The following is a 14,414-nucleotide window of genomic DNA, read 5'->3' as shown; positions in this document are numbered from 1 at the left end:
TTAGCTACAGGTTTATATATATAATTATATATACTCTAGCTAGCTGATCTTGTTAATTAATCTAATCACAGTGAAGAAAACTGAGAGAAACTAAATCAATGGAGTACAAGCATTTTAGCCACCCACATAACCTAAGAATTTATCAAGTGCAGCACGGCAATGAATATAGCTGCTCAGCCTGCGAATTAATCATCTCAGGATCAGCATACGGATGCTGGGAATGCAAATTCTTCCTGCATGAACAATGTGGAAATGCAAGCCGCGCAATGCAGCACACATCTCATCCTATGCACCACCTCACCCTCGTCCCCACCACCACCTACTCCGCCGGCAACTTCTTGTGCAATGCATGCGGTGAACCTGGAAGTGCTTTTTCATTCTGCTGCCCCTTGTGTGATTTTGATCTCCATGTTCAATGTGCTTTCTTGCCTGAAATTTTAATCCATGATTCTCATTTTCATAGCCTTAACCTTAGTTATGCTTTGCCTGCAGCGCATCATTATGAGTCATCTAGTTATGTTTGCGATATTTGTCATAAGCAGCTTGACCAAAAGTGCTTTTGGTCTTATAATTGTTTTGCTTGCAACTTCCATGCACATGTTTCTTGTACCAGGAACCGCAACAATAGTGATAGTGCAAAGCCAGAGCCAAATTCTGCAGCTTATCAAAAGGAAGAAAGTGCTTCTGGGTCCAGTCAGCAGAATCAAACTGACCGAACAGAGATTGAAGACCCAGTTCTGGAAGCTCAGCTTGAACTACAAAGGCTTCAGCTTGAGATGCAGATGGCTCAGGAACTTGCTAAAATGATGTCTTCTTTTAATCTCAGTTCTCTTGTTTGAAATTGTTCTAATCTATCTGAAAATTTAAGCCTTAATTGAGTTGTTTTTAACTTGATAATAATGAATAAACTTGCTGTCTGAGGAATGTGGGAGAGAAAATTGTTTGAAAAGATCATTTTTGTTTTAGTTTTCAATAATTTGGTTTGTACTTGGAAATTAAACAATTGAGATTCTCTTTATATCGCTCTCTCTCTAGTTGATTTAGAAACAGTTAGAAACTTTAATGAGTTAATAAAATTAGATGTGCAAACTTCTTAAATCCTTAAAATCAATAATTAATCGTAATATAATAGTCATGTTCAGGATCAAGGGCATTTGGTCTAGTCGTATGGTTCTTGCCAATTCCATAGGGATTAGAAAGATTTCATCATACGCCCCAATATTTATAACCAAATCAAATCTTGACAAATCTGTTTTCCCGAAAAAAAAAACTTTAGAAAAGAATCTAAAGATTTCATCTCTTTAAATTATGTATGGGCTTCCAACTTTTGTAAATAAAAATCAATTGTAATTTTGCTTACTTCTCGACGACACTTAAAAGGGTTAATCTAATATCAATCTTCAAAATCTTAAACTTCTATAAACAGTTAACTTCCTCTTCTGTTAAAGTAGCTTTTTCTCTTGGATTGATTACTGGCCAATTGAGAGTTTCTATCTTCTGGCTGAAGCATTCAGGATGATATACTTGGTTTCGATCCTTTACCTTCTTGCTACAAATTTTTTCTTTTTAATTTCATTTTTTCCCTCGCGCATTGTTTGGGAAAGAAAGAGGACAGGGTCACTTATGGCATTAAAGTGAGTTTACTTCGAAAGAGAGTATTTTTTTATTTTATGATTTGATGGGTGTATTTTAATAAAGAGATGTAGTTGCTCTTGCTCCATTCTCCAGGTGCCAAGTTTAATTTACCGAATGCCCTTAATTTTTATTATTAAGAAAAATTTACTTTGTTTTTTTTATAAATAAAATACTATCTTTTATATTTTTCATGAAATATTTAAATATTACGTTCATGTTTTTTTAGGATTTAATTTTTATACCATCGTTGCCACATGGCAACATGTGGTGTATGTTAATTTGTGGACACCACGAAGATGATGGGGGGGGTGTTATCACCACAAAATATTCTCTCTATTAATCATAGAGTCATATGGGGGGAATTTAGTTGTGGGGCTTTGCACTGGAGCATGCTCAAATGATGCACCCAATCAATGAGTTGTTTGTCATTTGGACAAGTCAGATAGATTTTTTTAATAGGATCCACAAATTTTAATTATTATATTTTTTAAAAGTCAGATTTAATAGCTGACTATTAAATCTGACTTTTATGTAGTAACTGAATTTGAATAGTATGTGGAAAACCCTATTATGCCCTAGTATGTAGTAGCTGACTATTAAATTCATAAAAGTCAGATTTATGACTCAACCTAGCAAAAATCGATAGTGGTACAGCTGTTAATAATATTATTTGTTTACGTAATCGGATAAGGTATCCAGTGCTCGAAAGGCAAAAGCAAAAGCAAAAGCAGTATCATTCAAAAGCAAAAGCAAAAGCAAAACCCCATCACCATTTCCAGTCTCTCAGATGGCGAGGACGCCGGCAGTACTCACTGCTTCGGATGCGAGTAACGCATCTTGGGTCCATCCTGACGTTGTTAACGATGCAAGCTTTTTCTTGAGACAAAACATGCATCGAACCTTCTTGTCAGGTACCACACCCGTTCATCTAAAACAGGCTCCCACCTCTTAATTAATTAGAAGTTTTTTATTATCAGACGTGAGGGCTTGTTTTGGGTGAAACGGGTGTTGCACAAGGCTTGATGTTTCGGTGCATGTTTTGTAGAGAAACAGCTTTTGTTGCTTGTGACCCTAGGCTGAACCCATTATGCTTTAATCGCACCTGAAGCCACTATTAACTCCTTGATATATGCAGCTCGGTGGCTGAAATGTTTAAAGGCTTCAAGGACATAGAACTAATTGAGCTGAGAATAAAAATTTGCCAGCTTTTACCGAATATTTACATAGATAATCTGTTACTTAATGCTTGGTTTATTTGGTGCTTTTTTTTATTTTTTTTTTCAGGTACATCTTCAGAGTTTTTCTTCCACGCTCTGGAGAGAATCGAATCCCATCTTTCATATTTTGTTTTACTGATAGAAACCACTCAATTAGTGTATGGTTTATTCTTTTGCTTTTATGCGTTTCTTATATGTATACTTAAGTTGAGAAATTGTAATTATTCTATTTTAAGGTAAGGATTAAGGATTAGCTACAGCTCATCTTAGTTTTCGATTATTTTATAACTCAATTTATAGCAAGTAGCAACTACTCATTGTAATTACCAATTAAATTATTATTTTTTTCATTTTTGTTCTATTCATTTTATAATTCTTTACTATGAATCACTTAATTATTCATCATTATTGGTTTCTTACTTCAGGGTTTAGATATGATCTCTGTTTCTGGAATTCTACTAGGATTTTTAGAGCTCTTATCATTTATTAGTAATTTTATGAACACTTAGATTTTGATTCAGTGCCTTGGCTGTTATGAAGCAAATTAAAAGCTTCAGATTTTTTCATTCTCCAAAACGGATTCAATGACCGAAATTGCCGTGTTTGCAATGGTGAAATCATTGGAGACCATAGATGTTACTGCTGTTCTGAATGCAACTATGTTTCAAATGTGATTTACGGTTTTGACTTCCTTAATTGACACTACATATTCGTGCTCTGTGCTCTGAAGTAGAAGAAGCTGTAGAATTTGAAGATATGGAGCACAAAGCAAGGCTGGTGTGAAGGATATCATCCTTGATGATCGAGAAGATGAGATAGCAATAGAGATTGAATATTCAAACAATGATGGATGCTCCATTTTCTAAATGCCGTCTCAAACATTTTTGTGACAGGCATTGCATCCCCTGCTCTTCAATGAAGATAATAAGAACTACAACGAACAAATATTATGCTTTGGATGGGGGGAAAAAGTACTGATGGGTCCGAGTTATAATTGCTACCAATGCGATGACTTCATGCTTGATAAGACTTATGCGGAGCTGCCGCACAAGATTAAGAATCCTTTTAACGGCAAACGCCCTTTAGTTCCTTTAAAGAATCTCCATCTGCTGCTTGGATACATTGCTTTTGTTGTTTCTGCAGAAAATTTTGCCTTAGTTTTGTTTATGGTTGTTCTAATTGCAGGTATGAACTTGACATCAAGTGTGCTATGCTGCCTTGCATCATTGAGCCTGAAGTTCACAAGCACCAATACATTCACTTCATGAGATTTATGTCATTCACTTGCAATGCCTGAGGCAATGAAGGTGTCGATGAAGATGATCAATCTCCTTTCTTCCGCGCTGTGTGCAAGTTAAGTTTCACAAAAGTTGCATGTTTTACCAAAGAGTGAGACTATTGGCACCTCTCTAATTAGCTCTCAACACCTCTCTCAACACCTCTCTAATTATCTCTCAACACCTCTTTTCTTTAATATTTAAAAATATTATAAAATTCTTTTAACACTTCTTTAATGACAAAAATATCCTTAATTTAAATTTATTAATATAAACCCCATTTAATTTTGACCGATTTTGAGACAATTAATCATCTACTGAAAAAGAAAGAGAGAGAAGGAAAAAAAAAAAAAGGAAAAGGGAACTTGCTCCACGAAACTTCTACTTTAATGTGGCAAACCATTGAAACATCACATGGCCAGCACTTTAAACTCATTGTAATTGATAATGACACCTCGCAAACACTTGGCTACCATGCGTGTAATTCTAAGGCCAAGTGCTAATTTGGTTTACTGATTAAGATGTTGAGCACAAGCTTCTGAAATGCTCGAAAGACTTCGTGCCTTTGTGGAGAAAGACAACTGGGGCACTGGAAAACATGTCGGTGGGAAAATAATTCTGATGATCATTCAGCTCGTCCTTTGCTTCGTAATTACCTTCTTCTTTCTTAATTTCCCTCATGGGTCCCGGTTTCTTCTCTGAAGTTTGTTGATGATGAGTTGCTGATGCCGATAATTTCTCACCAGAAAATAAGATGAAAAAGTAACTTTCTTAATTTTTAAAATGCTGAATTTTAATTTCAGGTACTATTCATTTTGTCTCTTAATCAAGTTATTTTTTATTTTTCTGCTGATATTTTAATATTTACAGTCACTTGTGCCATTACTTAAATTTATAGTATGTAGATCATAATTCATAAATTAGTTTGCAGTTGGAGTAAACTCGAAAATGTTAAAAAAATAAAATAAAAACAAAAAGAAAGGGGTGTTAAGAGGTATTTAGAATTGTAAAATTCATGATTGCCTTATTATGTAATTTTAATAAAGGTTAAAATTGTAAAATAACTAAAGGAGTTTTAAGAGGTATTTAAAGGGGTGCCAATAGTCCCACTCTTTACCAAACACTGTCAAGATTGCACAGCATGATCATCCCCTGGCTCACATTTAATTTGCTGATGATCATCAAAATGAGTCATCCGGCTGGCTGGAGAGATCATGGAATTTGTCGAGAGTGAAGTGAATACAGAGTATGGAGGTTACTACTGTCCAGATTGCAATTTTGTTTCCCTATGTAGTTGTGCAATATAAACTTCAGGGACAATGGGCGTGGCCGATTGAATCTGAATTCACCTAAGTTCTGAGATATTTGTTCAATGAATTTTCTTTTTACAACTACAAATTACCAATGCGTTTTACTCAAATAAAACATTATATGAAGAGCGATTCTGTTCATCAATGATTAAATCAAACTCTTTCACTAACTATATGATATTTATTAATGGATTAGAATCTCCAATGATCTCTGCTTTCGCCCATTAGGAATAATAAAAAAATTGAATGAATGACTAGTCGCAAGAGGGAGTGAGATCCTCTCTTGATCTGATCACTCCTGATCTTTTACAGATCTTGTGTCACCTGTATTTTAGTATTAGTGAATAATTAAAATTTAACTTTTTTTTTCATTTATTAACCATTAATTATATTAATAGCACTTGCTCAAATAAAGATCCGATCAGGAGAGGATCCTGATCCTCGCAAGAGAGGCTTACGGTTGACTTCTGTTTAATATTCTCTCTCTCATTTAGTGGTCTTTTTGAATCAGTCCATGTAAGCAGCTCATACGTAATCTCGTTCACCCTTATTGCCGCAGGCATTGCAAGTGAATGACGTAATCTCCTTCACCCTTAAGCCTTTGATGAGTTTGATTATATTAAACGGCGGTCAAAAAGAGCTTATAGTTTCAGTCTCTTGATATAGAATCTAGATGACGTTAAAATTAAAATCTTGTTATGTGTACCCCTTAACTACTAATCATGAAACACTAAATACACACACTGCATGAATCTAATTGAAGTGTGTGCACGTACCGATTATGCCCAAAATTTTACATGCAGACATAGTTATACAGAGATACCTGTTACATAGTAGAAAAAACTTCGGTGAAACGTATGGTATGCCACGTAATGCAAAAGAAATTTTAAAAAGAATTCGGCCAGATCAAGAAAGATGGGCAATTATTTGTCAAAAATTACCCAACCAATTGACCAATTAAATACTCAAATCCCGGTCGAGAATGGCAATTGAATGTTTCATATTAGCCTTTGAACATATTTATGCACAATCGAAGCTAGGATGCTACCACAAATCTGAAGCCGCTTAACACAGAGAGATGAAAAAAAGATGGAGCTTCAACATTTCAGCCACAATCATCCATTAATCTTCAATAATGATAAGCAAACCAATAACCATAGTATTGACGAAACTTGCTGCTCAGCATGCGGGGAGAATTTATCAAGTACTAGCCCTGCTGGCCACTACGGTTGCGTTGAGTGCAAATATTTCCTTCACAAAACCTGCGCCGAGCTACCCAATGAGATCAATCACTTCCTTCACCCGCAGCATCCTCTTACTCTCATTGCGGAATTCAATAGCTATAACTATTGCAATGCTTGCACTGATCTTTCTGATGGTTTCTTCTATGATTGTGTCAAATGCAACTTCTGTATTCATAGCACATGTTCTTCGCTGCCGCGGGTTCGCAAATTTGAATGCCACCAGCATCCCATCACTCTCCATATTAATCCAGCGGAAGAATCAAGCATCGGTATTTGTCAAATTTGTAACATTAAGACCACGCCGTCTTGCGTGGCCTATTATTGTACTGATTGCAATTTTGCAGCACATTTCTTGTGCGTTCATGAAGAGATCTAGAATTCCAATCTCTATTTCATTTCTAAAAGCATTAATTTACTCCCATTTGTCATTCAAAAGATTATGGTGAATGAGGGTACATTGATGAAAGTTTTTTTTTATCTTCTTAATGAGGGGTAAATTATTGTTTTCGAAGCAGGATAAATTATAAATTGCCATTCTCGATAAGAGTAAATTGAAATTGACCAGAATTAATAATGAAAGATGCCATATTGTTGAATTCATATGATTCAACCACTCTTGCTCGTAAGAAGAAAAATTTCGAGGATGAAATTGCAGCCGAGAGCCTCAGAGCAAACACAATTTTAGCTCTGCAGGTTGCTTAATAATAGTCTTCTGAGTTCTAGTTAAATTTTTTTGAGACAGTACGAGATGTCAATGTTACGTCTTTTATGTCGCCAAATTAGTAACTACAGAATTTTAACTCCTCTCCAAACATGTTATCAAATTTGGCCGCCTCAAGATAATTTTATGGCTAAAGCGACAGTATTCTGATATTATCTTTTTAGTGGAATTTAATTAAACTTTGGCCTAAATTTAATGTGGGTTCTAATTTGCCTAGTTTTCTTGAGGTTAATTAAGACGAATATTAACCTGAACTAAAGTTATTTTTCACTCGGAAAATGTAGGTAAAGCCTATCTCTCAGGGTTTACAAATTGTCAATTCTAACATGTCATTTTAAAAAGTTAAATTTGCCCTATGATCGATTCCCAAATTTCCAATTTGACATACACAGTTAATAAAAAGTTTTTACAAGCCAATATCATAATTGCTTGGCAAAAAATTAATGAACAAGATTATCTAAGATTGACGTCATGAGATGACGGGATTAAATTAATCCAAGAACCTTCCTTATTGGCTACAAGGTAAGATGCATTCACATCAATATTCATTTTAAATATTCTTCCTCTTATCACTAACTCCCAATTGGCGACTTTTCTTTGGACCGTCGAATGGACTTCTTGAACAAGATTGAATATAGAATGCATCCTCGTAGAAAAGGGGGGGGGGAAGTAAAACATTCATTTATCCTTAGATTAAAGTTCATGGAAACTTCAATAATTTAGTATTCTTGCAAAATCTTATCATCGACCAAAAATCTTTATGGATCTTTTAAAATATCATTAAAGAATTCCCTTTACAACTGTATAACATTCATTGAAAGGGTCCAACATTTGCTAGTAAATTAAGATGAATATTACATTAAAAATAAATAAAAGAAAAGAGAAGAGGGACAAAAGTTGTTGGTCATAAGGAAAATCAAACTACACAATACTAAACCCCCCAAAAAAAAGTCAATAAGATCCTAACACCCCCCCCAAAAAAAAGTCAAAATCATGGGAAACAGCCACGTTTTCCTTAGCTTCATTTGTGTAGGTGCAATGAACATATAATTTGATGAGACCCTGTCCTCTTGTACTTCTGTAGTTTTGTTTACTACTTCTAGAATGCAACTTTCAACTTACACCAAAGAATTAAATTGTTACCGTGCGCTAATGTTTTATTGAACAACTTCACCTATTAGATGGTAAGAGTTATATATGTAAGTAACTTAATAACAGCTCATAAATAATGAATTCACTAGAGTATAGCACGCAGCATTATTCGACAATGTCATTTAATTAGCACAATATGAGTAGCGTTACCCACTATATCATTTACTATCTTTATAGTAGCTGAATCGATTCACTCATCAATTGAACAAAACATGATTATTTTAGTTAAAAGATAGCTCTCAATCCTACGGTGACTTCAAGTTTCTTAGTGTTATTGAATAAAATTTGCTTCATTTTCAACAGACTTAGGTTCTCTTCTTTCATTTCTGTAAATTCTAAACTAAATTAACGAAGAGGTAGACAAAGTTAATAACGAGGATGTCTTTATCAGTTAAGTTTCGTTGTAAGTACTGAGGAAAAGCACGTTCCAAATATATATATATATATAGAAACGAGGGGATACAATTAAACACATGACATAACACGATCCGTTGACTACCATTTTTTATTGAGACATTTAAGAGAAAACAACAAGTTGATTGTGGATTAATAGCGAACGTTTTGACGACGTTAATTCCTAGACTTGTTCTTCCTTGAATGTATTTTAAAATGAGTTCCACTACAATCTAACCGCCTACACTCAAAGATACATACATTCAACTCATTGCAGAAGAATTATTAAAAGAAAAATGATATTCAAAGCAGTAACAATTTGTCTATAATTTGTAATTTTTTTTGTACCCCAAAAAAAAAGAATGTGTCAGCATTTTAAGACACACGCATGCATTTCTATCTGCACTCGAGAATGTTAATCTTTAAAATAACGTACAATTAGCTTGTAGGAGCAAAATGTGTATAAGAGTTGTTATAAGCATTATTGTCAAAAAAATTAAGAATACCATCCTATCAAGTCAATAACTTCAAAAGTCAAATTGTAAAATTTAGTATATATGCAAGTCGCGTAATCAGATTATGAGAATTTAACAACCTTTCACAGAGTAATAATTAGAATATGTATGTTCAATTACAATAAAAATAAAAATAAAAAGATCAAGAAAACACGAGGAAGTTGCTCTCCGCCCCCTACACATGAATTCAACTTTATTATAATTTATAAGAACGAGTCTCACCACTTCACCTTCAACCTCACATTACCTCAAATCAAACCATCTCAAAAACAACAACCTGCAGAGAGATTCGCAAGCAAGATCATCATGTGCTTCGCTCTGATAGCTAAGTTCTTGATACTTGCAATCTTAATGGGGAGTGCTGCTCATATCCAAGTAAGCAGCCTTCATTTCAATTTCCAAAGCTTCACTGAACAAAATCGAAATGAGCTTTCCTTCCACGATTCAACGTTGGCCAAATCCGCCATCCAAGTTACGTATGATGTTCGAGGAGCTCCGATTACAAATCAATCCGGACGGGCCATCTACAAAGATCAATTCCAGCTGTGGAGAGATAATAAAAATGTCAAAGCAACTTTCAGACCACCTTTGTTCTTAACATCCTTAACCAGACAGCTCAGCCCGGCGAAGGCCTCGCTTTTGTAATAGCCGGGAACAAAGATCTTCCGGAGAACAGCGAGGGGCAATGGCTTGGAATTGTAAACGGTATCACGAATGGGACTAATCAATCTCAGATAGTCGCGATAGAGTTTGATACAAAGAAGAGCTACGAGCAAGACATTAATGATAATCATGTTGGCTTGGACGTGAATAGCGTCTACTCGATCAGACAAGTGCCCCTAACAAGAGTAAATCTTGCAAATGGCACTGATATCACAGTACAAGTTCGATATGACGGCCAAAATATTACTGTTTTTGTAGCAAACATGGAGACTCCATTGCTTTCCGAGCCTATTGATCTTTCCGAGTACCTTCCGGAGGAAGTCTTCGTAGGATTTTCGGCTTCAACAGGGGATGATACACAGCTGAACTGTGTGAAATCATGGGCATTTGATGGTTCAGATATTGGCGGAGATTCGAAGGCCTTTCGGGTTTTGATTGCTGTTCTAGTTCCAGCTGTGGTTTTACTAGCCGGTGTTGCTTTTTACTGCTGGAGGAGATACATAGCTAGGGAACTTGATGATGACATCGAAGGCCTAATCAATGGCACCAATCTGGCTCCGAAGAAATTCCGGTTGAAAGAGCTTAAGAAGGCGACGGGCAATTTTAACCCGAAGAACAAGCTCGGGAAAGGGGGATTTGGGACGGTTTATAAAGGAATCTGGAGGAACAAAGAGATAGCTGTAAAAAGAGTTTCAGAGACTTCGCGCCAAGGTAAGCAAGAGTTCATTGCAGAAGTTACCACAATCGGGAGCCTTCGTCACAGGAATCTTGTGAAGTTGATCGGATGGTGCTATGAAAGGCATGATTTTCTTCTTGTGTATGAGTACATGCCTAACGGTAGCCTGGACAAGTTCATATTCTACGATGAGAAGAACAGTGGCCCCGGGGAAGTGACACTGAACTGGGAAAAGAGGCTGAGCGTAATACATGGGACATCTCAGGCGCTGGATTATCTGCATAACGGGAGCGAAAAGAGAGTTCTTCATCGGGACATAAAATCGAGCAATATCATGCTGGATTCGGAGTTCAATGCAAGGTTGGGAGATTTTGGATTGGCGAGAACCATCCAAGAAAATTTGAAGACTCATCACTCTACGAAAGAGATAGCTGGAACTCCTGGTTACATGGCTCCGGAGAGCTTTCTGGTGGGCAGGGCCACCATTGAAACTGATATTTACGCGTTCGGAGTTCTGATCCTGGAAGTTGCTTGTGGGAGGAAGCCTGGAAATCAAAGTGAGCAGAACAGTTATAACAATAGCATTGTGCACTGGCTGTGGGAACTTCGTAGGAAGGGAAGAATTCTTGATGCGGCTGATTCAAGATTGGGAGGAGAGTTTTCAGAGAAAGAAATGGAGTGTGTTCTCATTCTGGGTTTGGCATGTTGCCACCCGAACCCGCACCTGAGGCCATCGATGAAGACGGTTTTGCAGGTTCTTTCCGGGGAGGCAGATCCGCCGGTGCTGCCACCTGAAAGACCCTCTTTCGTGTGGCCGGCCATACCTCCATCTTTCGTTGAGTCGGATTACACTCATACAGGAAGCCAACTTGATCCATTTTCAGATCTCACAGGGCGATAGACAGAAAGTGTGTGACAATTGCAATGACTTTTACATTCTTAGGAAGCTTGTTTTAGATATTTCATGGTGTGTTATTAGCGTGTTGTATATAGCAACTGTATATTATTCAACAATAGTATTTCCGTTGTCAGATTTTGGATTACCTTTTCAGAAATGTTGTCCAAACTTGGATTCTCTTTTGGAAATGTCAAATTTTCGTGCAGTTCATCGTATAAAATTTGACTTGCCAATATCTATGTGCGATTGTTGTTTTGCTTATTGTGACATGACACATCAATCAGACTCAGAAATATTGTACTAAACTATTAAAGCCGTAAAGTTGTCGGCAATTAACGAAGTAATAATGGGCATAAGGCAGCCAAATAACAGAAAAAGATGCTGAGAACGTTGCCAACTGACATTTTTTCAGCAAAGAAGAATGAATTACTTACAGTATGTGTATTGCTGAGAATGATGTTTTAATTACAGAGGAAATTGATTTATTGTAGACAATAACAGCTGAAGGTAATGATGAACTTCAATCTAAAGCTATTCTTTAAGCGTCAAGTATAAGAAATCCTGAAAAATGAAGATGAAGATCATGGGGAAAAAAAAATGTAAGTAGTAGAAATTAATTTTGTATTGGATGGGACAAAATCTGAAATTCTGATTGGTTGTTGAGTTTCTATGATTGTAGCCCATCATTGAACCAGTCTAGCACCATTAACCATCAGCCTTTTTTTACCCGCAACCTTCCTATCAATTAAGAATTATCAGCTTTCATTTTAGCAAATATAAGAATATAGGTTCTTGTTGAGTTACATCATCTTAAACTTACATCAACCATATATAATTAATTTATTTTTTTTATATAACTCAATTGTTGCTTTTCAAAAAATTGAGAGGTTATAGGAAATTGATTTCGGGTCAGCTATAACCTATAAGTTATAGATAATGTAACTCAGCAGCTACCAAAAATATGACGAAGTTAAAAAGATGTTGAGTTGTGTACTTTTAAAAATAGTCACTTAACTTATATGTTGGATAAGTCCATTTTACTAATAGGTTAGTCTTTTGAGTTAAGATATACAAAAATTATAGGTCCAACTCCTCAATAAGTGGTCTAACAATAATTGTGTTCAAAGAGAAATTGTTGAATTGTATTCTATATTGACTAGTAAAACAAATTACTTAGACTTATAAAAATAAGATAAATTCTTTCACCTAATAAATTAGTTGAGCAAAAAGTAGTCAAAAAGTAAAAATAATGAGAATATAAAAATGATAAAGATTAAGTTTATCATTTTTTTTAAATTAATTAAAAAAACTTAAAGTTAAGGACCGGAAAAGTCATTAGACATTATCATCAATTGGTGAATGATTTTTTTAATAAATTTTAAAATAATTTATTGTAATTGTCTTTAGCCACGTGATGGGAGCCGCCACATTTGAAATAAATATTTTAGGATAAGGTTTGGAATACCTAACATAACTTTTCCTTTTTTTAAGTAATTTTTTTACTAATGGAGGTTCTACAATGGAGCTTTAGAAAAATAATTATTAGATTGTTAATGAAAATTTTATTAAAAAATTAAAAAATTATTTTAATATACAATTTTTTTTTCCACGTAATGTTGTGAAAGGAATAAATATAATTATTAAATAAAAGGAATAAAGGTAAATACACCATAAGGTTTACTTAAATAATTACATAGGCCCCATTAATTTCATTAACCAAACAATCACCTAAATTTACTTAGCTGTCTAGCGTTAATTAAGACAACTATTAACTCAACTAAAGTCGTTTTTTACTCAGAAAATGCAGGTTTCAGGTTTTACAAATTGTCAATACTAACAGCATGTCATTTTATGAAGTTAATTTTGCGTAGGACCGATTCCAATTGATATAGACAATTAATAAATAAATACTTGTACAATCCAATGTCTTAATTGCCTGGCAAAAATTAATGAGCATGATTATCTAAGATTGAGGTTCATGAGATGATGTGATTAAATTATTTCAGGAGCCTTGCTTATTGGCTACACAGTCAAGGTCAGATGCCTTCACGTCAATATTCATCTTATTGATGGTTTCTTCTCAGAGCCCTACTACAGAATGACGTTCTTCTTATCACTAACTCGCTTATTCTATGAACTGTTGAATGGGATTCTTGAACAAGATTAAAGGGTACATTATTTGACTATTGAATACATCCTTAGAGGAAAACAAAAATATTAAAATCATTCATTTTCCTTAGATTAAATTTCATTGAAACCTCATTAAAAAAAAAAAAAAAAAAAAGAAGACACTTACATCTCCAAGATTTGAGAAGATGATCATATGTCTACTCCTAAATTTTTAATAAAGGACACCAAAACGCTAAGGTCCTCTTTTGATTGTAATAGCATTTGACTTTATTAACTCAACAAATTTACTCCAATGTTTTATAATAAATAGAAATATAATATTAAAATAAATATAACAATATATGCATTTGAAAATAATTTCAATATTTAAAAAAATTTAAATACTTTATAATCTTATATTATATGAAACTAAATTTTATTAAATAGAAACATAATGTTAAAATAAATATATAAAAAATTAAATTATTTTCAATATTATATAAAATAGTTTTGATATTATTAACACATGAGATATATTTTATTAATTTCAAAATCTATTTAACCCACGATTTATTTTAAATTTTATAATAAATACAAATATGTT

General features: G+C 34.5%; 2 protein-coding genes across 2 annotated transcripts; both read left to right on the top strand.

Moving 5' to 3' along the window:
- Nucleotides 1-266: 266 nt before the first annotated feature.
- Nucleotides 267-839, top strand: LOC18037964. Its single transcript, XM_006429825.2, has one exon. It carries the CDS (start codon nucleotides 267-269, stop codon nucleotides 837-839), a length of 573 nt encoding a protein of 190 aa, XP_006429888.2.
- Nucleotides 840-9,619: 8,780 nt separating this feature from the next.
- On the top strand, nucleotides 9,620-11,867 carry LOC18040078 (probable L-type lectin-domain containing receptor kinase S.5). Its single transcript, XM_024181491.1, is given in 2 exon segments — nucleotides 9,620-10,031; nucleotides 10,034-11,867. Coding segments are annotated over 2 exon segments (1,932 nt in total). The 5' UTR covers nucleotides 9,620-9,770; the 3' UTR covers nucleotides 11,705-11,867.
- Nucleotides 11,868-14,414: the final 2,547 nt, after the last annotated feature.

Source organism: Citrus clementina, unplaced genomic scaffold (genome assembly GCF_000493195.1).
Source record: "Citrus clementina cultivar Clemenules unplaced genomic scaffold, Citrus_clementina_v1.0 scaffold_6, whole genome shotgun sequence".
Lineage (NCBI taxonomy): Eukaryota > Viridiplantae > Streptophyta > Magnoliopsida > Sapindales > Rutaceae > Citrus > Citrus x clementina.
The sequence above is the reverse complement of the archived record's forward strand: the minus strand, read 5'-3'. Positions and strand labels throughout refer to the sequence as shown.